Source organism: Oncorhynchus tshawytscha, linkage group LG26 (assembly GCF_018296145.1).
Source record: "Oncorhynchus tshawytscha isolate Ot180627B linkage group LG26, Otsh_v2.0, whole genome shotgun sequence".
Taxonomy (NCBI): Eukaryota; Metazoa; Chordata; class Actinopteri; order Salmoniformes; family Salmonidae; genus Oncorhynchus; species Oncorhynchus tshawytscha.
This window is the reverse complement of record NC_056454.1, coordinates 32,293,010-32,315,932: the sequence shown is the minus strand read 5'-3', so window position 1 is coordinate 32,315,932 and position 22,923 is coordinate 32,293,010. Positions and strand designations below refer to the sequence as shown.

At 43.9% G+C, this 22,923-nt stretch overlaps 1 protein-coding gene across 3 annotated transcripts in view; it reads left to right on the top strand.

Moving 5' to 3' along the window:
* The window catches only part of itprid2 (ITPR interacting domain containing 2), a 53,027-nt gene that overhangs the window by 8,314 nt on the left and 21,790 nt on the right, over positions 1-22,923 (top strand). Inside the window, exons 1-9 of one of the 3 annotated variants that reach the window (XM_024389602.2) lie at positions 11,724-11,872; positions 12,371-12,642; positions 12,918-12,960; positions 14,412-14,461; positions 15,112-15,165; positions 17,335-17,377; positions 17,515-17,613; positions 17,900-18,108; positions 22,026-22,687. In XM_024389602.2, coding sequence (XP_024245370.1) covers positions 12,438-12,642; positions 12,918-12,960; positions 14,412-14,461; positions 15,112-15,165; positions 17,335-17,377; positions 17,515-17,613; positions 17,900-18,108; positions 22,026-22,687 — 1,365 coding nt within the window. In that variant the 5' untranslated portion in view covers positions 11,724-11,872; positions 12,371-12,437. Of the gene's footprint in view, positions 1-11,723; positions 11,873-12,370; positions 12,643-12,917; positions 12,961-14,411; positions 14,462-14,661; positions 14,771-15,111; positions 15,166-17,334; positions 17,378-17,514; positions 17,614-17,899; positions 18,109-22,025; positions 22,688-22,923 lie in introns of those variants that run through there. The other 2 variants (XM_024389601.2, XM_024389603.2) reach the window with 2 other exon arrangements.

Sequence of the window (22,923 nt, the reverse complement as noted above, 5' to 3'; positions counted from 1 at the left end):
GAGCATTAGGCAAAGCTCCAGAGAGTTGCATGTAGATCTAATTAATGCTAAGATCAAGTAATTAAAGTGTTAGATAAATGACAAAATCACTGAATTCTAATTAGGCCGAAGTCATAATGCTGTTTTGCCAGACAGTGATATGTTACCGTCTCATAGATGGCCTTTGTAGTTTTATTGTTATTAATGGGTCTTATATGAAGCATGTGATCTGTAGATTAGGCCCTAAACTCTTAACTAGCCTAACCCCTGACCTCTGTCTTGCAAATGGTGAGTTGTCTTTGCTTATAAAACATGTTATAAAGCCTGAAGATACAGTAGGATAGCTCTAATGGTTTGTGTGTCCTTGTGTTTTGCTGGCGGGTGCATAGCAGAGCTCCCCCTACCCCTGTTCTCCTGTTCTTGTCCCTATAACAGCATGTTCAGCATACAAAGTGTACCAGTGAGCAGGACCAATGAGGAAAGTGAACAGCCAGAGAGGAACTGAACAGTTTATTACAGTCCTGGTCATTAAGGCCGAGGGCCTAACTTCTAGCCTGCAGCTCATTGACAATCATATGACTGAAACTCATGCGAAACTATGTTAAATGATCCTCATGGGTACTATATAACCACATGTTAAAACAATGTTTTCACTAGTGTAATTACAGCATTATTACATCCGCAGGTATAAAAGCACTTTTAATGTAAAGTGTTACCCTGTTGGTCTCATGCTTCACCTGCACCAGCTGTGAGAGTGATTTTTGAATTGAATTGGGTTAAACTAAACTTCCCCTGCCATTTTACGTTTAAATAACCTCCTGTAAACCAGGGCATGGTTTGCCAACAGCAATCATTTTTCCACTGTCGCCCTCTAAATTAGGGCATTGTGATTTAGGCCTAGACTTAGGGTTGCATCCCAAATGCCACCCTATTCCTTTTAATAGTGCACTACCTTTGAGCAGTGGGATTATGGGTGCCATTTGGGATGCAACCTTAGTGGTTACCTCTGGTCTGTTCGACTCTACAAGGGGATCGAGGGTTAAAGTGACAAACACTCACAACCACTCTCAAGCTCACTCTCACTCACTGGAGAGTGTTTCCGCCATGTCAGTCCTGGAGCCTCTTGAGGTCAAGCACAGTTTGATCTTCCTCAAGATTTATCCAAGATTAATCTTACCTTCACATTGCCACGACAACGCTTTGTTTAAATTGATGCGGAAACATACGCCTAAGCTCTACCCTGTTGGAATGTGAGCTTCACTAAAATGCGGAAGGATGCTATAGGCAATGGGTAAAAATGTTCCGAAATAAAGTGCAGTCTTTTACATATTTGAGTTATTTAGATGGAAATGTCAAAGTTAAATTATTTAGTGAGCCTTTGAGACTCTTCTTGACTTAGAAGGTGGATCATTCAGGTTTGTTTGGGATTTAGGCTACTTGAGTCATCTCTCTCAATTCAATTCAAGGGGCTTTATTGGCATGGGAAACATATGTTAACATTGCCAAAGCAAGTGAAGTAGATAATATACAAAAGTGAAATAAACAATTTAAATGAACAGTTAGTTAAACATTACACCCACAGAAGTTCCTAAAGAATAAAGACATTACAAATGTCATCTGTGTGTTATATATAGATAGATAGATAGATAGACAGACAGTGTATATACAATGCCGCTTTCCACACATACCTAGCCCCGCCCCCTGTCAAGGAGCACTTTTGTTGTTCCTCCACCACAAGACACTTCATGGTCAACAGAGCACATGCAATGTTGATGACAGCGATGCCTTTTTTCACTTTGCTTCTTAATATAAATCCACTAGCATTCTATAATTACACTTCATTTGTGTTTCTTACATCTTCGAACACCTAGTTTGTCTTTTCTTAGCAAGTTGGGCCCAAAGCGTGTTTGCTGCTAATGCTAATTGCTAGTTAGCTGGCTAGTTATCTAATAAATGCACTCAGTCAAAGCAAATGCAATTCGCTATACAGCCTGCTAATACCAGTGATGGTGTAGACCTAAATCAGCATTCAGCATATTGTTTGTGCAACAGTATCGTTTAAATCAAAGAGGAATACTTTAAGCATGAATATGTTAGCTACATGAGAGCTAAGAGAGAACATTAAATGTAGCCAAAGATTATAGGGTCCCCTAGGAAACACTTGTCAACAATTATCCCTGGCGTTTTCATTCGTTGTCATGTCAAATAACACTGTATTCAAAGTGCCCACTATTATATTCTAGCTATAGTATTGGAATAATTATTATTATTATATTATTATTATTATATTCTTCAGGACTTGCATCTGTGTTTATTAGGATTTAATGTGCATTTTACACAAGTTGCAATGATGGTGCTGATGATGGCACTGTAAATATACTCCTCCATAACTTCAAATGAACTGAATAAGGGTATACAAATTAAATGTCCCTTCTTTCATTTGTCTCTGATTCCAGTGTCTGTGTGCTTTCCAAACAAGGAAACATGACAGCAACAGCTGGTCATCTTTGAGCGTTGGGTCATTTTTTTGTTATTTGGCCTACGTCACAGGCTACCCAAAGACACACCCCATCCCTGTCATGTTATTGAGTTGGTAGTTTAGCTCTATATATCGCCAGTCCTTAGTGCCTGTTGCTTTCAAATGGTCTTGGGGCTGGTTCCCTAAACTCCCTGGAGAACAAAGAGAAAGGCCACAGGAAGGTGACCCACCTCAGCCCTCCACTGATGCAGGTCGACGCCCTGCGCTACCCTGCTCTCTGAAACAATATCACAATAGAGAATGGAGGGTATTTGTGGCAGTCAGTGTGCTGCAGTGGTAGCCAACTGCCCAAGTTGGTAGCTAGCTAGATGCTTTTGTCAGAAGAAAAGGTCAGGAGGCTGTGTGTGTATGTGTGTGACGAAGCAGTAAGGTGGCTGGAGGCCCAGGTATTCTGTTACCGTTCTAGACAAAGCAGGTGCGGCTCAGAACTGATGCTCTCTATATAGTACACTACTTTTGACCATAGGGCTCTGGGTCCATAGGGCTCTGGTCAAAAGTAGTTCACTGTGTAGGGAATAAGGTGTCATTTGGGATGCAGACTGCATCATTATTGACCATAGAATGTTTGGATTTGTTGAACTTTGATCTGAACTTGATGAAAGAAGTTTGGCATAACGAAATGCCATTGTTGGCATGGATATAGCAGGCCTATTTTTCCAGAAGAAGTAGCCTATGTTCTTCATCATGTAACCTTTATTTGTAGGTCATTCTCATTTTAGATAAATGTATTTTGTAAGATAGAGCTGTAGTAAGATTCGATACTGCGGTTGACCCATTTTGACCAGCCATTTTAACACTGCTTAAGAAAACATAATAGTAGTGCTGCTGTGCAATGATGTTTGTTTTAAAAGGTCACACATAACCGATAGATGGGAAAGAAGAAAAACAGCATAGTAGTTTGTCCCTAGAGGCAAGATCCTTGAGAAACTAGACAGAGAATTTTTATTTGCCGATAAAACACAACTTGTCTTCTTGCTTTAAAGTTAACCCCCCACCCCACCCCAGAGACATACACACACACAACCCAGGTTGGATTAAATAACTTATGTAGGCCTACACTCCTGAGTTGTCTGTTAAGTTCAGGATGTTTGCTCCTATGAGGACTTAACTGTTTACATGTTTTGTTTTGTGTCGGGACCTGGGAGTTGATGCTTGGATCGTGTTCATTATGGTTCACCGTAGCAAAACATTTTGCAATGGAACACTTAAACAAATGTTTCTTAATGGACAAGTTCATTAATGTTTTTATTCTAATACATTGGATAGATGCAGTGAAATGTGTTGTTGGTCAGCCGTACAGCGCTCCTGGAGCATATTAGGGTTGATTGCCTTGCTCAAGGACACAATACAGATTTTTCACATTGTCAGCTTGGGTATTCGAACCAATGACCTTTCAGTTACTTGTCCAATGCTCTAACCACCTGGCTACCTGCCTCCTATATTCAGTTAGGATTTCCTTTTTTGCCTACTGGACACAACCCTGGTCTGAATGTGTGTGTGTGTGTCTGTATCCAACAGTGCGGTGTCTTTGTCTATCTTTGTTGCTGTTCAGCAGCTTGGGTGTTTGGGACGTGGGGGCTGTCACATCACGATGAGTGGATGGATGATGGGTCACATTTGGCCCATGATGTGGGAACTGAGACGTCCCCCTGACCCTTTTCAACAGAACTGAGGATGAGGGGCTGATGTGTGTAGGGGGTGCAAACTGGGACCTAAATATAGATATCCTTTTTACAACATGTTTGGTCTTGAGGGGATTTAATGTTAATAGGTGGGATACCAGCAGAGTAGTGTTTATTCTGACCAAGCTGGACCAGCAGCAGAGTAGTGTTTATTCTGACCAAGCTGGACCAGCAGCAGAGTAGTGTTTATTCTGACCAAGCTGGACCAGCAGCAGAGTAGTGTTTATTCTGACCAAGCTGGACCAGCAGCAGAGTAGTGTTTATTCTGACCAAGCTGGACCAGCAGCAGAGTAGTGTTTATTCTGACCAAGCTGGACCAGCAGCAGAGTAGTGTTTATTCTGACCAAGCTGGGCCTGCAGAGATGTGCTGTAGGATACATAAATACATACATACACACAGTTTTGTAGATCGCTCCCACTGAACTCCAGCTGTTCTGTTCTCTATGTACTTGACTTCCAGCTCCAGCCCAGGTGTTTGCCATGGTCATTGTTGCTAAGCTCACGTTTCCCCTCTAGTCTCTCTGTGCTGTGCTTGGTTTGTCTGCCTTTCAGACAGGGAAAGTCTGTACTCCGTACTAGAGGTCGACCGATTTAATCGGAATGGCCGAATAATTAGGGACGATTTCAAGTTTTCATAACAATCGGAAATCGTTATTTTTGGGCGCCGATTTGCAGATTTTTTAAAATTTTGTTTTTAAAAATATTTTTTTGTACCTTTTTAGTTAACTAGGCAAGTCAGTTAAGAACACATTCTTATTTTCAATGACGGCCTAGGAACGGTGGGTTAACTGCCTTGTTCAGGGGCAGAACGACAGATTTTCACCTTGTCAGCTCAGGGTTCCAATCTTGCAAACTTACAGTTAACTGTCCAAAGCAATAACGACCTGCCTCTCTCTCGTTGCACTCCACAAGGAGACTGCCTGTTATGCGAATGCAGTAAGCCAAGGTAAGTTGCTAGCTAGCATTGAACTTATTTTATAAAAAACAATCAATCATAATCACTAGTTAACTACACATGGTTGATGATATTACTAGATATTATCTAGCTTGTCCTGCGGTGCATATAATCTGACTGAGCATACAAGTATCTAAGTATCTGACTGAGCGGTGGTAGGCAGAAGCAGGCTCGTAAACATTCATTCAAACAGCACTTTCGTGCATTTTGCCAGCATCTCTTTGTTGTGCATCAAGCATTGCGCTGTTTATGACTTCAAACCTATCAACTCCCGAGATGAGGCTGGTGTAACCGAAGTGAAATGGCTGGCTAGTTAGCGTGCGCTAATAGTGTTTCATACGTCACTGGCTCTGAGCCTTCTAGTAGTTGTTCCCCTTACTCTGCATGGGTAACGCCGCTTCGATGGTGGCTGTTGTCGTTGTGTTGCTGGTTCGAGCCCAGGGAGGATCGAGGAGAGGGACGGAAGCTATACTGTTACACTGGCAATACTAAAGTGCCTATAAGAACATCCAATAGTCAAAGGTTAATGAAATACAAATGGTATAGAGGGAAATACTCCTATAATTCCTATAATAACTACAACCTAAAACTTCTTACCTGGGAATATTGACGACTCATGTTAAAAGGAACCACCAGCTTTCATATGTTCTCATATTCTGAGCAAGGAACTTAAACGTTAGCTGTCTTACATAGCACATGTTGCACTTTTACTTTCTTCTCCAACACTTTTTGTTTTTATTTATTATTATTTAAGCCAAATTGAACATGTTCCATTATTTACTTGAGGCTAAATTGATTTTATTGATGTATTATATTAAGTTAAAATAAGTATTCATTCAGTATTGTTGTAATTGTCATTATTACAAAAAAAACAAGGAAAGTTGGCTGATTAATCGGTATCGGGTTTTTGGTCCTCCAATAATCGTTATTGGTGTTGAAAAATCATAATTGGTCGACCTCTACTCCGTACAGCAATACACTATTGTTCTGCAGTGTCAGCACTTAAAAAATATTTATAAGGAGGTAAGGACTGGAGACGACAGTTTCAAACGGCCTGGCCTAGCACACCCTGATACGAAATAGCTAGTATCTTTGCTCCAGGCAAGGGGTGTGTCCCAAATGGCACACTATTCCCTATATAGTGCATTACTTTTGACCAGGGCCCATAGAGGTCTGGTCCAAAGTAGTGCACAATGTAGGGAATAGGGTGCCATTTGGGGTGTATCCAAGGCGTTGTTAGTCAGTTTGGGTGTCTGATCCGGTGGATAGGCCTATAAGTGCAAAGAGTGATTATCAACACAGCTGCTATAATAAAGCGACCCCTCACTACACTAATCCGTGTTGGCCTCCTTCCTTCTTTCTAATCTTATCTGCATATGAGACTCTGCAACTGTGTATATTTGGGCTCAGAGATGATTTAAGCTGCTAGATTACTTCCTGTGTCTCAGGGTACGTACCAAATGGCCCCATGTTCCCTATATAGTACACTATAGGGCCATGGTCAAAATAAGTGCACTATATAGGGAATAAGGTGACATTTGGGATGTAGGCACTGCCTCTTAGGTTCAAAATCAGGATCTGTCTTCATGAAGCACAATGAATGAATGCTGCTCGCCTGGGTTCTCTGTAACTGATTGTCCGTGTGTAGAACTGATTTGTTCAGAACAGAAGGTAGCAAGGTAGGCCTTATGCCATCCACAGCTGTACTGTTGTCGAGTAGTGTAGCAAGCCAGAGGAGAAGCACATAAGTCATGGCACTGACACAGTGGTTACCTGTCCATCTCTCTCCCTCACGCTCTCACACAAACACACCTGTTCTTCCTGTCCCACTGAAGAGAATACCCTAAGAAAGAGAAATGATGAGAGGTGGAAGAGTTATGAGGGAAGATGGCTTTGTCATGTGCAGCACACAGTTGGGCTGACTGATCTGTCTGTTGTCGAGTCTCTCCTCCCACTCTCCCATATCTCTCTCAATCTCTCATAGGCAGTGGAAGGAGAAGGCCTTTGCCCTCACTGAGTTGGGAGGCAGTTATTTAGATAAAGGGGATGTTCCCCAATCCGTCTCCCCCAACCTGTACCCATTTATGTAGCCTTGTACAGACATGATTGTTTAGTAAAGTGGATGTTTTTCCACAGGTCTAAAATGGAGTGGAGAGAGGAAGGCTGGGGGTTGTAACTACAGCTGAAGAATATCCCATTCCCTCCATTTCAAAGATGGACTGGAAACTGTTGCTTTGTATATCATTACATTTACATTTTAGTCTTTTAGGGTTTGGTGCCTCTCTCAAGGACACATCGACAGATTTTTCAGTCTGCGCAGGGATTTTAACCAGCAACCTTTCGTTTACTGGCCCACCGCTCTTAACCGCTAGGCTAACTGCCGCCCGTATACTGCCAAGTCGCCAACCAATGTTGAAGGCTATGTCTAGAACTTCACTATTATGGATTCAGTGTCGAGCCTGTGGTATGATTGATTGGGATGTTTTGCTTGGGAACATGGACTAATATGGGGAGATACTTCCTCCAGAAGTAAAAGCTTCCCCCAAGTGGATGTGACACCTACTCCCGTTGCCTGCTGCCTTCCTGCTTGGATTCCACCTGGCGAGATGTTCACCATCTGCCCTGGTTGTCTCTACTTGATTGTATTACTGTTGATTATATCTGGAAATGTGCATGTACACCCTGGCCCATCTACTGTTGCTAGCCCTATTCTGACTTGTGCTCTGAAATCTGCTTCACTGATTTCTGCTCTCGTAAAAGCCTGGGTTTTCTGCACGTTAACACTAGAAGCTTCTTACCTAAAATTGATACATTTTAAAGTGTGGGTTCACAGCTCCAATCCAGATGTGTTGGTCTTTACTGAGACGTGGTTAAGGAAGAGTGTTTTGAATACTGATGTTAACCTTTCTGGTAATAACCATTTTTCGGGCAAGACAGATCTTCCAAAGGTGGGGGAGTGGCAATCTTTACCAAGGATCACCTTCAGTGCTCTGTTTAACAAACGTGCCCCATAAAGAAAAAGAGAATTAAAAACAGGTTCAGCTCCTGCTTCGACCGTGATCTTGCAGAGTTACTCCACCTCAAGAATTGCATTTGGCGAAAGGCTCAGCACACGCATACTCAAGCTGACAGGCTCTGGTTCAGGCAAATAAGAAAGAAGTACACTCAAGCTATCCGGAAGGCCAAAGTTAGTTACTTCAAGGAGCAGTTCTCTCTCTGTGGGTCTAACCCCAAGAAGTTCTGGAAAACGGTTAAAAAGCTGGAGAATAAAACCTCTTCACAGCTGCCCATGTCCCTTAACTGACTTGCCTAGTTAAATAAATCCGCAAAAAATATTGTGCTAGACGGTGCGTTCTCAGCCCTCTCCTGTACTCCCTGTTCACCCATGACTGCGTGGCCATGCACGCCTCCAACACAATCATCAATTTGGCAGATGACACTACAATGGTAGGCTGGATTATCAACAACGACGAGTCGGCCTACAGGGAGGAGGTCAGGGCCCCCGGAGGGTGTCATCAGGAAAATAACTTCACACTCAACGTCAACAAAACAAAGGAGATGATTGTGGACTTCAGGAAACAGCAGAGGGAGCACCCCCCTATCCACATCGACGGGACAGTAGTGGAGAAGGTGGAAAGTTTTTTAAAAGTTCCTCGGCGTACACATCACGAACAAACTGAAATGGTCGACCCACACAGTGTGGTGAAGAAGGCGCAACAGCGCCTCTTCAACCTCAGGAGGCTGAAGAAATTAGACTCGTCAATGAAAATACTCAACTTTTACAGATGTACAATCGAGAGCATCCTGTCGGGGTGTATCACTGCCTGGTACGACAACTGCTCCGCCCACAACCGTAAGGCTCTCCAGAGGGTAGTGAGGTCTGCACAACGCATCACCGGGGGAAAACTACCTGCCCCCCAGGACACCTACAGCACCCAATGTCACAGGAAGGCCCAAAAGATCATCAAGGACAACAACCACCCGAGCCACTGCCTGTTCACCCCGCTATCATCCAGAAGGCTGGGACCGAGAGACTGAATAACAGCTTCTATCTCAAAGCCATCAGACTGTTAAACAGCCATCACTAACAGCCATCACTAACATTGAGTGGCTGCTGCCAACATACTGACTCAAATCTCTGCCACTTTAATAATAAAAAATTGGATGTAATAAATGTATCATTAGTCAATTTAAACAATGCCACTTAATATAATATTTACATACCCTACATTACTCATCTCATATGTACAGTTGAAGTCGGAAATTTACATACACCTTAACCAAATACATTTAAACTCAGTTTTTCACAATTCCTGACATTTAATCTTAGTAAAAAATTCCTATCTTTAGGTCAGTTAGGATCACCACTTTATTTTAAGTGAATTGTCAGAATTATAGTAGACAGTGATTTATTTCAGCTTTTATATCTTTCATCACATTCCCAGTGGATCAGAAGTTTACAAACTCAATTAGTATTTGGTAGCATTTCCTTTATATTGTTTAACTTGTGTCAAATGTTTCAGGTAGCCTTCCACAAGCTTCCCACAAAGTTGGGTGAATTTTGGCCCATTCCTCCTGACAGAGCTGGTGTAACTGAGTCAGTTTTGTAGGCCTCCTTGCTCGCACAAGCTTTTTCAGTTCTGCCCACACATTATCTATAGGATTGAGGTCAGGGCTTTGTGCTGGTCACTCCAAAACCTTGACATTGTTGTCCTTAAGCCACTTTGCCACAACTTTGGAAGTATGCTTGGGGACATTGTCCATTTGAAATACCCTTTTGCGATCAAGCTTTAACTTCCTCACTGATGTCTTGAGATGTTGCTTCAATATATCCACACAATTTCCTTTCCTCATGATGCCATCTACTTTGAAGTGCACCAGTCCCTCCTGCAGCAAAGCACCAGCACAACATGATGCTGCCATCCCCATGCTTCACGGTTGGGATGGTGTTCTTCAGCTTGCACGCCTCCCCCTTTTCCCCCCAAATTTAACAATGGTCATTATGGCCAAACAGTTCTATTTTTGTTTCATCAGACCAGAGGACATTTCTCCAAAAAGTACGATCTTTGTCCCCATGTGCAGTTGCAAACCGTAGTCTGGCTTTTTTATGGCGGTTTTGGGGCAGTGGCTTCTTCCTTGCTAAGGAGCCTTTCAGGTTATGTCGATATAGGACTCATTTTTACTGTGGATCTAGATACATTTGTTCCGGTTTCCTCCAGCATCTTCACAAGGTCCTTTGCTGCTGTTCTGGGATTGATTTGCACTTTTCACACCAAAGTACGTTCATCTCTAGGAGACAGAACGCGTCTCCTTGAGCGGTATGATGGCTGCGTGGTCCCGTGTACTATTGTTTGTACAGATGAACGTGGTACCTTTTGGCATTTGGAAATTGCTCCCAAATATGAACCAGACTTGTGGAGGTCTACAATATTTTTTTCTCTGAGATCTTGGCTGATTGCTTGATTTTCCCATGATGTCAAGCAAAGGGGCACTGAGTTTGAAGGTCTGCCTTGAAATACATCCACAGGTACACCTCCAATTGACTCAAATGATGTCAATTAGCCTATCGGAAGCTTCTAAAGCCATGACATCATTTTCTGGAATTTTCCAATCTGTTTAAAGGCACAGTCAACTTAGTGTATGTAAACTTCTGATTCACTGGAATTGTGATACAGTGAAATAATCTCTGTAAACAAATGTTGGAAAAATGACTTGTCCTGCACAAAGTAGATGTCCTAACCGACTTGCCAAAACTATAGTTTGTTAACAAGAAATTTGTGGAATGGTGGAATGGAATTTGTGGAATGGAAAACGAGTTTTAATTACTCCAACCTAAGTGTATGTAAACTTCAGATTTCAACTGAAGTTTACATACACATATTTATATGTACATATTCTTATTCATTCCTTTACACTTCTGTGTATAAGGTAGTTGTTGTGAAATTGTTAGATTACATGTTAGAAATTGCTGCACGGTCGGAACTAGAAGCACATGCATTTCGCTACACTCGCATTAACATCTACTAACAATGTTTATGTGACCAATAAAATTTGATTTGATTTGAAATAAAAATGATTGTGCAAGAGAGGAGAAGGATGGGACTGGATTGTGTTGACACATTCTCAGATACTGTATTTGACATCAGAACACCCTGTGTTTTAAGTTGATCGACACCTGTCATCCAAGATGTCTCACTGTACTTCATTGAAAGAGGCAAGCCTATTTGTTTTTGTACTGACCACTTTTTAGATTCCCACACGTCTATTGCTAGCCGTCACTGCCATCTGTTTGTTTGGAAAGCAGAGTGATCGTCTGTGTTGTTTAGTCACATTCCTTAATTCAGATGATTACTCTGGAAATAGAAGTAACCTAATAATAGCCTCCTTCATTTGTCCATCGGGGTTTGGCTTCTACACTCCAGTGAGAACTCCATCAGTCTATCCATTTATCCCTCCCTTCAGAAAAGAGCTGATCCACAACAGGAAACAACTTGTAATCTTTTAACTAAACAGACATTTCCTGCTCCAGTTGTTGTCAGTTGGACTTCTAGCTCTCATTAGCTCCTCTGTACTCATCCATCCTTACTGCCTGCCCTCTGTCCCATATCTCTGCCTGGCTGGGAAGGCACTACTTTTAAGTGACATTTCAGACTGCTTTGGAATTATTCTTAGGATTCTTAGGATACTAGTTCTGGAGGAAGGAGGAATACCCACCAGGTATTATTAGTGTCTCATTTCATGCGGGTTGTTTTGCTTCTTGCAGAGGTTATCACATGTATTAATTTGGTGTTCTGCTCTTAATTCGTTTAGCCATCGAAGTTATGGAAAGAAACAAATTGTGTAGTCCTGTTTTTCATTGTTTGTTTGTATAATAACTTATTTTCCTAAGTCAATTTTGTTATTGGATTATTGGACATTTGCTTGTTTCCAGCTCAATGTTACTGTCATTCCATGCTGTGGTTGTTCTGTTAGCATACATTGTTATCATGCAGTTTGATCTATTACAGACCTTGCCAGGTTTGCTGAGCTTTCCTTCTAGAATTAAATGGTGTGTCCTTGGCGTGCCCGTGTGTGTCCTCCCAGTGTGGTGTGATGTAACCTAGCATATTTAGAGAGCCGTACAAAACTCGGTAATAAAGTAGTCATAAATTACTAAAGAGGAGGCTTGGCTTCCATTTAGTCTCATGACTCCCCCCTCCCTCCTCTCTACTGCAGGTGACTTGCCCCTCGCTGTAGCAACACAGCCTGTGGAGAAGAGGAAGAGTGGATCCAGGAGAGGACCATGGAGCAGTGTGAGACTTCTGCGAGCCCCAGCAGGGATCACCCATGGAAGGCAGCGACCATGAAGAGGATGGCCTGGGCCCAGAGCAGAGACTCCTGGCAGGGCCCCTCTGAGAGTCAGGACACCCAGGATCAGGAGGGGTGCAGCGAGGAGATGGTGTCCCCGGAGCCCACCATGGAGACGACGGCCCCGGCAGAGGAGCCAGGTACGTTGGGAAGAGCTACAGAGGGAGCAGCGGACAGAAATAATTCTGGTTTGGGTTTTTGACGGCTTGATATATAGCAGCATGGAAGTCATGATTAAACAATAAACCCTACTTTAAGGTCGTATTGCTCTATTAGTAACTAGCCCAAAAAGGAATGAAATCCTCCAACGGCAAACTGTTTATTTCGATGTTTGAATCCAGTTGTTATGGACATTGTAGAATTATTCCAGGCAGTATGATGTTATATAGGAATTGTACATGTTTTCTTCTCTCAGGGCGCTTCCCTAACAAGATTGCAAGCTGGCTCAAGGACTGCAGGTATAGTAATGTTGTGTCATAATGAAACCTCTACATTGACATGTAAATTGACATTAGGGCACACAATGGACAATGTTGTAAACCGTTGTGCAACAGAAAATTAGTGTTTCTTATTAGCCCCTCTTTGTTTCAATTGTTTTTTTTTCCCAGTTTGATGTCTAATGAACACAGAAGACAGGGCCCTGGTAAAGCCCTTAATAATGACAGAGAAAGAGCAGCATAGCAACCATGTATTGTGTTTCCTTGTATCTGGAAGCTGCTGTGGTCCAGCTCTCACTTTGTCAGACATGTTATATTTGCTTTGTGAAGGCCGTGCTCTTTATGCTGCTATCTATGCCTTTGGGAAGTTTTTCCGTTAGCCCAGGGCCTATGTTATCAGCAACTGGTCTGGTCTTGTTCTACTGCCTCAAGTTGATTCAACAAACATTACCATGGAACTTAGAATCTGGTTATTGAGTCATATTCTAGATGGTAAAAAATCCCCCCCCAAAACCGATGTATGTGAGCAAGATGGAGTGATGAAGAGAAAGAGCAAACAGAAAGTCACATGATGTTGATCATGAGCTTTTACATAATGTCAATGTCTCTTTATGAAATGTTCATGTCATATGACTGGTGCTGGTATAGGCCTTCAGACAGGTGTTCCATGCTGTTAACCTAGATGTTACTAGTGCCGGGGCCATGTCAGCATCGTGATACTCATTAGTATCATGGCAAGGAAACAAAACATTTCTTTAAGAAATTGTCACCCAGAGTCATGGATTTATTTTCAAAGATATAGAACACAATATTTTACATACAGCAGGTTTTTAAAGGACCAAATAGTTAGCTCTGCTTTGTGTTTTCATTTTTGCCTTGGAAAAAATATTGCAATGCTGGTATTGTCCCAGTCCTAGATGTTACATGAGCAGAAAGCATATCAACTTGACTTGGTCTGACTCACTCAGTATAGAAGTATAGTTCCATCAGAGTACAGTAGGACATCAGAAAGCCTATAGACCTGCTTAGGTCTGGGACAGTGACCATATGAAGTTGTTTGATCTGTTGACGTAGAGGTGAGGTAGGAGCGTCACGGCGCAGTGTTAGGGATGTTGTGCCACGTTGCTATCTTTAGCCCTTAGACTTAGAGCCTTGTGTTTGACTTGCTGTTTTTTCTCACAATGCTCAGCCAGACTTGACTTAGTTTTATCCAGGCCTTCCTGTACACTAACAGTGGAGACTGGAGGCTCTGTTACTGTTCTGTGACTGGTAACATGACAGTCACTGTCTAATACTACTGTGGATGTAGACCTACTGTATCTGTGGATGTAGGACTACTGTATCTGTGGATGTATAGTGTATTGATCATGCTTATATGGTTAGATGACTAATAGTAAGAAACAGTTGTAGTGTTTGTATATGTCTCTGTGTTGTAGACACTTGTGTCTCTAACAGTGTGTGTCTCTTCACAGGACTCCTCTTGGGGCGTCTTTGGATGAGCAGAGCAACACGCAGTCCAAGGGTGAATTTCCCTCTCCTACAACACCAGTCATATGCTATACAACTGTAACTCTCCAATGGAAAAAGAGAATGTGTGTTAGTGTATCTGTGCAGATGGTGTGTGTGGGTCAAGGGGGTGTTTGTGGAGTATTCTGCAACTCACTTTCTCACCACACCTTGCAGCCCTAGTGAACTTTGGAGTGTTCTGTAACCAGCTGCTTTACACATCCACCCACACACCAGTTACCAGTTGGTAGCTTTCTCAAACTCTGTCGCTCAGGTCATCTTATTGTCCTTCTAAACCGAAGTAAGAAACAGAGCCAAGCACGATGTGAGTATCCTAAACTGAAAGGAATAACATTTGGATTCCCTGCATTTGCTTTAGTCTTCTGGGTAATGTGAACCTACATGTGCAGCTGGTGCTATCTACAGTAGGTAACACTTACCAACCAGCCACGGTAAATATTTCTCCTAACCAAGCATAAATATTTGTCGTGGTTTGAAGTGTCTGTCTGTAGTACTACTACAGCTACTCTGTTTAAAATGTCAGTTAACCATGTCCATTGTGTTTTACAGGCACGTTCAGATGTTTTTATGTGAATGGTTATTTAGTCTATTGTAGGTTATAAGTGCTGTTTGAGGGCTTAATGAAAGATCTTCTGTACTTCACAGGAGTGATGAAGAATGGATGCAGCTTTGAAGACGACTTGTCTCTGGGAGCTGAGGGTGGGTGACCTCTCTCTGTGTCTCTCTCTGTGCGTGTGTGTCCCTGTCACTAGAGCAATATGACCTAGGATCACACTGCTGCTACGGCAGTTTTACGATGCTTTGAGCTGTTTTGAGAGAGACTAGAGCTGAATCCCAAATGACACCCTGCTCCCTATATATTATAGTGCACTTCTGGCTGGGTCCTGGTCAAAAGTAGTGCTCTTAATAGGCATTAGGGTGCCATTTGAGACACGGCCTAGAAATCTGTGTGTCCAAACAATTTTGAGCTGGAAGCTTCTTGTTGTTGAAGTGATTTGCCTCTTTAGTTTTTAGTGAAGCTGCAATAGGACCTTGGGAGTACTCCCTGCTGTTACTGCTCTTTATGAGCGGACGTGCACACAAGGACTCAAGGACACACACCTAGCTTTCCCAGTCAAAAGGAAAGGAGAGCAGAGCAGTGTGATCAGATAGCATATCTAGCTCTCATTTCACCCTCTGGGTGACCTGCCTGTTGGTGGAGGAGTAGAGGAGGATAAATAATGAGAGAGTGGATCTATCTCAGTTTAAACTGTCTCCTCGGACCTAAATAGGAACATACATGAGCTTTTATGTCCTCTGGCCCTGCTATACAGCTTTTTTTCTACTCCCCCATGATAACTATCTGGTCTGTTCCTCAACACTTCCCTCTTCTCAAGTCACATAGTTGTAGGCTTACCGTGTATAGAGCAGTGTCCTGTTGTCACTTGCAGACCTTCATACTTTTAGCGTTTGCTTTAGGCGCCTGGAGTGCCAGATGAGTTTGTGCTTTTAATGTCTCATTCTTCCATTGAAACAGCTGTACTGATGTATGCTCCCTAATTTGCTACCGTTTGTTGTTTGTCTCTGAGAGATGGGGTCAGTCAGATTTTGTACTTGCCCGCATGGTTGCACTCCACACATTACTATTGTGTTTGTGCAGACCAGAGACGGTGGGAGGTAGTTAGTGTGTCGTGCTGGGGTTGGCTCCTGTTATGGTCTGCTCTGACCTGCTTAGTCTCAGGTTGTGGCCCAAATGGCACCCTATTCCCTATATAGGGCTCTGGTCAAAAGTAGTGCTCTAAATAGGGAATAGGGTGCCATTTGGGACATACAAATACAGCAAAGGAAAGGGACCTAGTCATACCTGAGATCCGTCTTCCATTGTGACCATGTCATGCTACAAGTCTCAACAGGCACCTGTATGAGGGCCCTTCTGGCTCCAATCCACTCCATCAGTGAGTAGCAATAACTTACTGTTAACAGGCACAACAATAGTCATTCAATGGAAAAGCATGCTTTGATGATAATCGAGCTCTTTGAGGCTGAAGAACCAGTTAGGCTGATTTGAGTTTGTTCAGTTTCAGGCATCTGACAGACAACGTGTACTCTCCTGTCTCTGTCTTCACCAGACCCAGGCATAAGCACTATTAGAAATCTTTTAAATACTTTCAGTGTTTGTTCTAGCCTGCCTGGAGTGCCATATGGGTGGGGTTTACAGTTGTGGGGACAATTCTATTGGTCCATCAAGCCAAGCAAACTCAACCATGCACAGATAAAGTATTTGAAATGATTTAGAATAGTGTTTGAACCCAGCTCTGGTCTCCACACTAAGACTTCTGAGGATTGCCCACAGTCATCAGTTTGCATTCTTTATGTCACTAAGACAACCTGGAAGAGGCCTTCAGACTGAGAGAAGGATTATCTTCTGACAGATGAGGCCAGTCCATACTTCAGGAGCACTTTCTCTCTGTCTCTACTCTACTCAAGCCATAATTCTGTCATATTTCTTGCTGTCTCAGAGCTGAGGCTTTTGTTATTTTCTGGGGATTGTCATTTAGACTCTGGCCTCTTCCCCTTATATCATATGTGGAAGAGAAGGCATGTTAGGTTTCTTGTAAAAATAAATATATATATATTTTTACAAAGGTAGACATTTATTGTTGCTTTTCTATGTTTTTTGACAGTGTATAACGTTAGATTTCGACAGATGGACTTTGAAGAGAAATGCAGGAATCAGCAATAACTGTATATAGTTAGTTGACCAAAGCACACAGCAGCATACAAAGCTCCTGTATTCAACTCTATCTTCCTCTCTCTCCCTCCCTCCTTCCCCCACTCTCTCTTCCCTCTCTTTCCTTCTCCCTCCCTCTCTCTTTAACCTCCCTGCAGCCAACCACCTTCAGCCCAACAGTGCCAAAGCAGAGACACCCTGGTAAGTGAGACTGTGAGACCCCCCTTTATGCTATTGGCCACTCCTCACCCTCAGTTCAGTCTTATGCAGTAGTCTTACTGCCTGTGGCTGTGGTGTGACTCGTGTACTGATCACTGCATGCCCACTCTGCTCTTCAGCTATGGAATGCCTGCGAAGGACAAGAGGAGCCAGTTCCGGCAGAAAGGCAGGAGTATGAACTCAACGGGATCAGGGAAGAGCAGCACCACTGTGTCCAGGTGAGCAGACAAGTAGACATGCCCTGAGCCAAGAGCTGTGGTTTGGGGATGACAATCCCTGTAACTGGAATATTTCAGTTCAGGTCTCAAGAAAAACCGAAAAGCAGACATATAATAGATCAAGTTTGATACAATATTGGGTCTGATGTTAGCCAGATGTACTCTGTTAAAGCTCAGGTTTTTCATTTGACTTAACCTCACTAGCTACATCATTTGCTGTAGAGTGCTGTTATATATACTTTCATACTTGGAGTCCTGTAATACATGGTTTGTGTGTTCTGTCCAGTGTGTCTGAGTTGTTGGACCTCTATGAAGAAGATCCAGAAGAGATCCTGTATAACCTGGGGTTCGGCCGGGAGGAGCCGGACATCGCCTCTAAGATCCCCCCGCGCTTCTTCAACAGCTCCTCTGGAGCGAAGGGCATCGACATCAAGGTCTATCTGGGAGCACAGCTGCAACGCATGGAGATGGAGAACCCCAACTATGCCCTGACAAGTACCAACTTTAACTTGCTTTTTTCTCATACACTTTGTGCATCTCCAGCTTTACCTCGCTTTGTGTGTCTTCCTCGCTCTCTGTCTGTTTCTCTAGCTTTCTTCGAGCTGTGAAAACACTGCTCATATTGCTGTTCACTGCTATAAAATGGTCCAGACATACAACAATGTACAACCTACGTACATGCAGACAAACGGGTAGTGATGAAGGAATATGGATAGAAAGTGTCAGCTGGGGTGCAGAGCATCGGGGTGATGGTATGGTGGTGTGGTGGGGATGTTGGTAGTGTTTGAGTGGGTTATGGTTGGAATGAATTATTGGGATGTGGTGGTGAGTTGGGAGTAGTGATGGTACGGTGGTGTGGTGGGGATGTTGGTAGTGTTTGAGTGGGTTATGGTTGGAATGAATTATTGGGATGTGGTGGTGAGTTGGGAGTAGTGATGGTACGGTGGTGTGGTGGGGATGTTGGTAGTGTTTGAGTGGGTTATGGTTGGAATGAATTATTGGGATGTGGTGGTGAGTTGGGAGTAGTGATGGTACGGTGGTGTGGTGGGGATGTTGGTAGTGTTTCAGTGGGTTATGGTTGGAATGAATTATTGGGATGTGGTGGTGAGTTGGGAGTAGTGATGGTACGGTGGGTGGGGATGTTGGTAGTGTTTCAGTGTGTTATGGTTGGAATGAATTATTGGGATGTGGTGGTGAGTTGGGAGTGTGATGGTGGTGGTGTGGTGGGGATGTTGGTAGTGTTTCAGTGTGTTATGGTTGGAATGAATTATTGATGTGGTGGTGAGTTGGGAGGTGATGGTGGTGTGGTGGGGATGTTGGTAGTGTTTCAGTGTGTTATGGTTGGAATGAATTATTGGGATGTGGTGGTGAGTTGGGAGTAGTGATGGTACGGTCGTGTGGTGGGGATGCTGGTAGTGTTTCAGTGTGTTATGGTTGGAATGAATTGGGATGTGGTGGTGAGTTGGGAGTAGTGATGGTACGGTGGTGTGGTGGGGATGTTGGTAGTGTTTCAGTGGGTTATGGTTGGAATGAATTATTGGGATGTGGTGGTGAGTTGGGAGTAGTGATGGTACGGTGGTGTGGTGGGGATGTTGGTAGTGTTTCAGTGGGTTATGGTTGGAATGAATTATTGGGATGTGGTGGTGAGTTGGGAGTAGTGATGGTACGGTGGTGGGGATGTTGGTAGTGTTTCAGTGTGTTATGGTTGGAATGAATTATTGGGATGTGGTGGTGAGTTGGGAGTAGTGATGGTACGGTGGTGTGGTGGGGATGTTGGTAGTGTTTCAGTGTGTTATGGTTGGAATGAATTATTGGGATGTGGTGGTGAGTTGGGAGTAGTGATGGTACGGTGGTGTGGTGGGGATGTTGGTAGTGTTTCAGTGGGTTATGGTTGGAATGAATTATTGGGATGTGGTGGTGAGTTGGGAGTAGTGATGGTACGGTGGTGTGGTGGGGATGTTGGTAGTGTTTCAGTGTGTTATGGTTGGAATGAATTATTGGGATGTGGTGGTGAGTTGGGAGTAGTGATGGTGGTGTGGTGGGGATGTTGGTAGTGTTTCAGTGTGTTATGGTTGGAATGAATTATTGGGATGTGGTGGTGAGTTGTGGGAGTAGTGATGGTACGGTGGTGTGGTGGGGATGTTGGTAGTGTTTCAGTGTGTTATGGTTGGAATGAATTATTGGGATGTGGTGGTGAGTTGTGGGAGTAGTGATGGTATTACATCAATACTTTGACTCCAAGTATCGATTTGCAATTTAAACAATAATAATTCTAGGTAGCATTAGCTAGCGCTAGTTGGCAGTACCTGCTCCAGAATATTTCTCCCTACAGCTTGTTCTTCATTTATTTTTAAATATTGAGCCAAGATGATTTTAGCACTTAATTCCATGACTGATCAAAACTCATTTTCTCAGACATATAGTGAGCAATATGTTTGGAACATCAAATCACCATAAAATCGTAGTATCAAATCGCAATACATATTGAATGGAGAAAAGCAACACATCATATCGGCACCTAAGTATGGTGATATGGTATGGTGAGGTCCCTGGTAATTCCCAGCCCTAGTTACATGTAGGGGCAGTCTGGTATCTTTGTAGGTGGCGTAATAATCAATGGCACACCATCAGTCAATGGGTTCCGTTCCCACCAAGCCATTGCATTGTGGGTAGGTTTCTTGTTCTTCTCTTCTCTTTAGCTTCTGTCTGCCAAACGAGCATGTAGATCTGGGGGCCTGGGCTGGAAGCTGGGATGGTGAGAGTGAGGGCCCATTCCAGTGCAGCTGGGTGAACAGAGCCGCAGCACAAGGAAGCCTTTGTCTTCTATTGGCCAAACAATGTGGTGACCAGAGTGGCAGAGAGAGAGACAGGGTCTACCTCACAAATGGCACCCTATTCCCTATATAGTGCGCTACTTTCGACCAGAGCCCTCCCTGTGGGCCCTGGTCAAAAGTAGTGCACTATATAGGGTGCCATTTAGGACACCCCCAAAAAGAGATGGAGTGGAGGACCTGATTCTTCTCTGTACTCTGCTCACATCGGGCCTCACACACATTGGTCCTGGGTCTGTTCACTCTGCCAGAGCACACAGCACCATGCACCGTCCGCTTTACTCTTTATAGACCCATATTGGCATAACTCCTGCTGTCGGAGCCCGAGCTGTGTGTGTGTGTGTGAGATCTGAGTCGGGGACAAAGTAGCCACTCTGCACCCTGGCTGGTCAGCCAGAGAGGAACAGGAAGGGGACATAGAGAGTGGCCTCAGCCTTGTAACAGCACTCTCTTGTTGTTTTTAAACTGCTGGACCGAGGCCCAGTAAGTGCTGTTGTTGCAGTAGCTCTCGAGTCAGTTTCATCTTCATTTGGTCTAGATTACATTTTAAAAGTGGGGGATGAGTAACTGTCTTTTCAATCCCTTTTGAAGTTTCACTCCTTCGTTAAGTTAATGTGAGGAGTTTTTGTGGTCTACCTATTGAGTTGTTGTTGCGCTGCAGCAGCCCCACTAACTGGAGGCCCTGCTGTTTCTGTTTCAGAACAGTGGACTGACTTGACTTACAGCACAGGCAGCTCTGCAGGGATTTACAAGTCACAACTTCTAAGGGTTCTAGGGATCATAGATCAGTGAGCATCCTCAGAAGGTTCAGACCCTGGAATGTAGAATTCTCCTGCTGCTGTTTGTCTCAGTGATGTTCCAACATGTACTGTAGTTAGCAGCTCAAAGTCCTGGAACAGCCCTCTTCTCTTCAATGTCATGTTGATTTTTCTTATGTAAGTCCTGTTTTCTCTCCCTGAGAACGTCCCTGGGGTTCTGGCTGTGAGCAGCTAAAAGGGATGGTGCTCTCATAATAAATATAAAGGCCTTGTGAAATTTCACTTCCTACTTCTGTTTTCTTCTGTGGAGGCAGCCGTGGTCAGGAATCAGGAAGAGACTGTGTTCTGCGCTCAGAGAGATAATGGCCAGAGGAAGTGTTGGTTACTTACTTGCAGAAGTATGTTAGTCGCTTACATGCATGTGGTGGGGATAGATATCATGGTGACTGGCGTACTTAGTCACTCGGACTATTGCGTTATCATGTCGTTTACGACACACTGTAAATGTGGGAAGGTTTGTTCTCTTCGATGTCATTGCAATGATGGTTCAAGGGAGCTTTGGTTGCCCTGTGACAGGCTATGCCTATCTGTGACCATGGGGCTGGTATTAACATCAGGATGCAGCTTTGTCTTCCATCCTCCAAACTAACTACACCCATGATGAGGGCTGAATCTGCTGCTGTAAGAGGGGACATATTCCCAGGCCTTCTGGGGACTACCTAGCTTGTTTCTATTAGTTTCCTCTCTTTATCAAGTTGATCAAGTCTTATTCTTTCCCCAAAGATTGTATTTTAATTCTAGTTTCCTCTCTCACCCCCCCAAGGTCGTTTCCGTCAGATCGAGGTCCTGACCACGGTGGCCAACGAGTTCTTCCATCTCTACTCCCAGGTCTCCGGCCAGCCTGTCCAGAAGATCTGCAGCCTGGATGGGGAACCGCTCACCATCGTCCCTCCTTCTCCTCTGAGGAGGAACAACTCAGCCCTGAACGCAGCCAAGATCCTGAAGAAGACCATCACTAAACACAACCTGCTGGGTGGGTTGGGGGAGGGGGGTGCTCCTACCATCACAGCCCTGTCTACGACAGAGAAACTGGCAGACCATGTGAGTCCAGGTACAGGGGACAGCGCCGTCACAACTGACTCCGACCATAAGGGTGAGCTCAAGCAGAAGGCCTTTAGGAAGAAGGACTCTCCATCTCTGGCCACTGTGACTGAGGAGAGCCACTCTGGAGGCAGCACTGAGGCCACCCTAAGTGTCAATGGAGACCACCCTGGAGTGAATGGAGATTGCCAGGCATTGACCCAGGAGGGTGACCTTAGCCTGTCCAACGAGGCTGACTTGGAGAAAGAGCACCAAGACATTCAACTGAAGGGCCAGCGAACAATCACATCAACCCCAGACAAAGAACCTAACTACAGCCTGCTGCCCAACCCTCACATCGTCCACCTCCGCACACAGACCAAGGACTCCTTTGAGATGGAAGAGGTAGGGCTATACTCACACACAAGGTTTGAGGCAGGGTTCAATTCTTGGCTTAGTTGTACTGTTCTCCTGCCTTTCCAGTTCAGTATGAGTTTTGACTGCACACAGAAGGTTGGGCAGAGGGGTCAATTCTAGACTTAGCATTACTGTCCTCCCAGTTTGAGATGGAGGTAGAATAGTCTGCACAAACACAGAGTTGAGGAGAGGGGGTTCAATTCTTGGCTGAGCTTCTTTATACT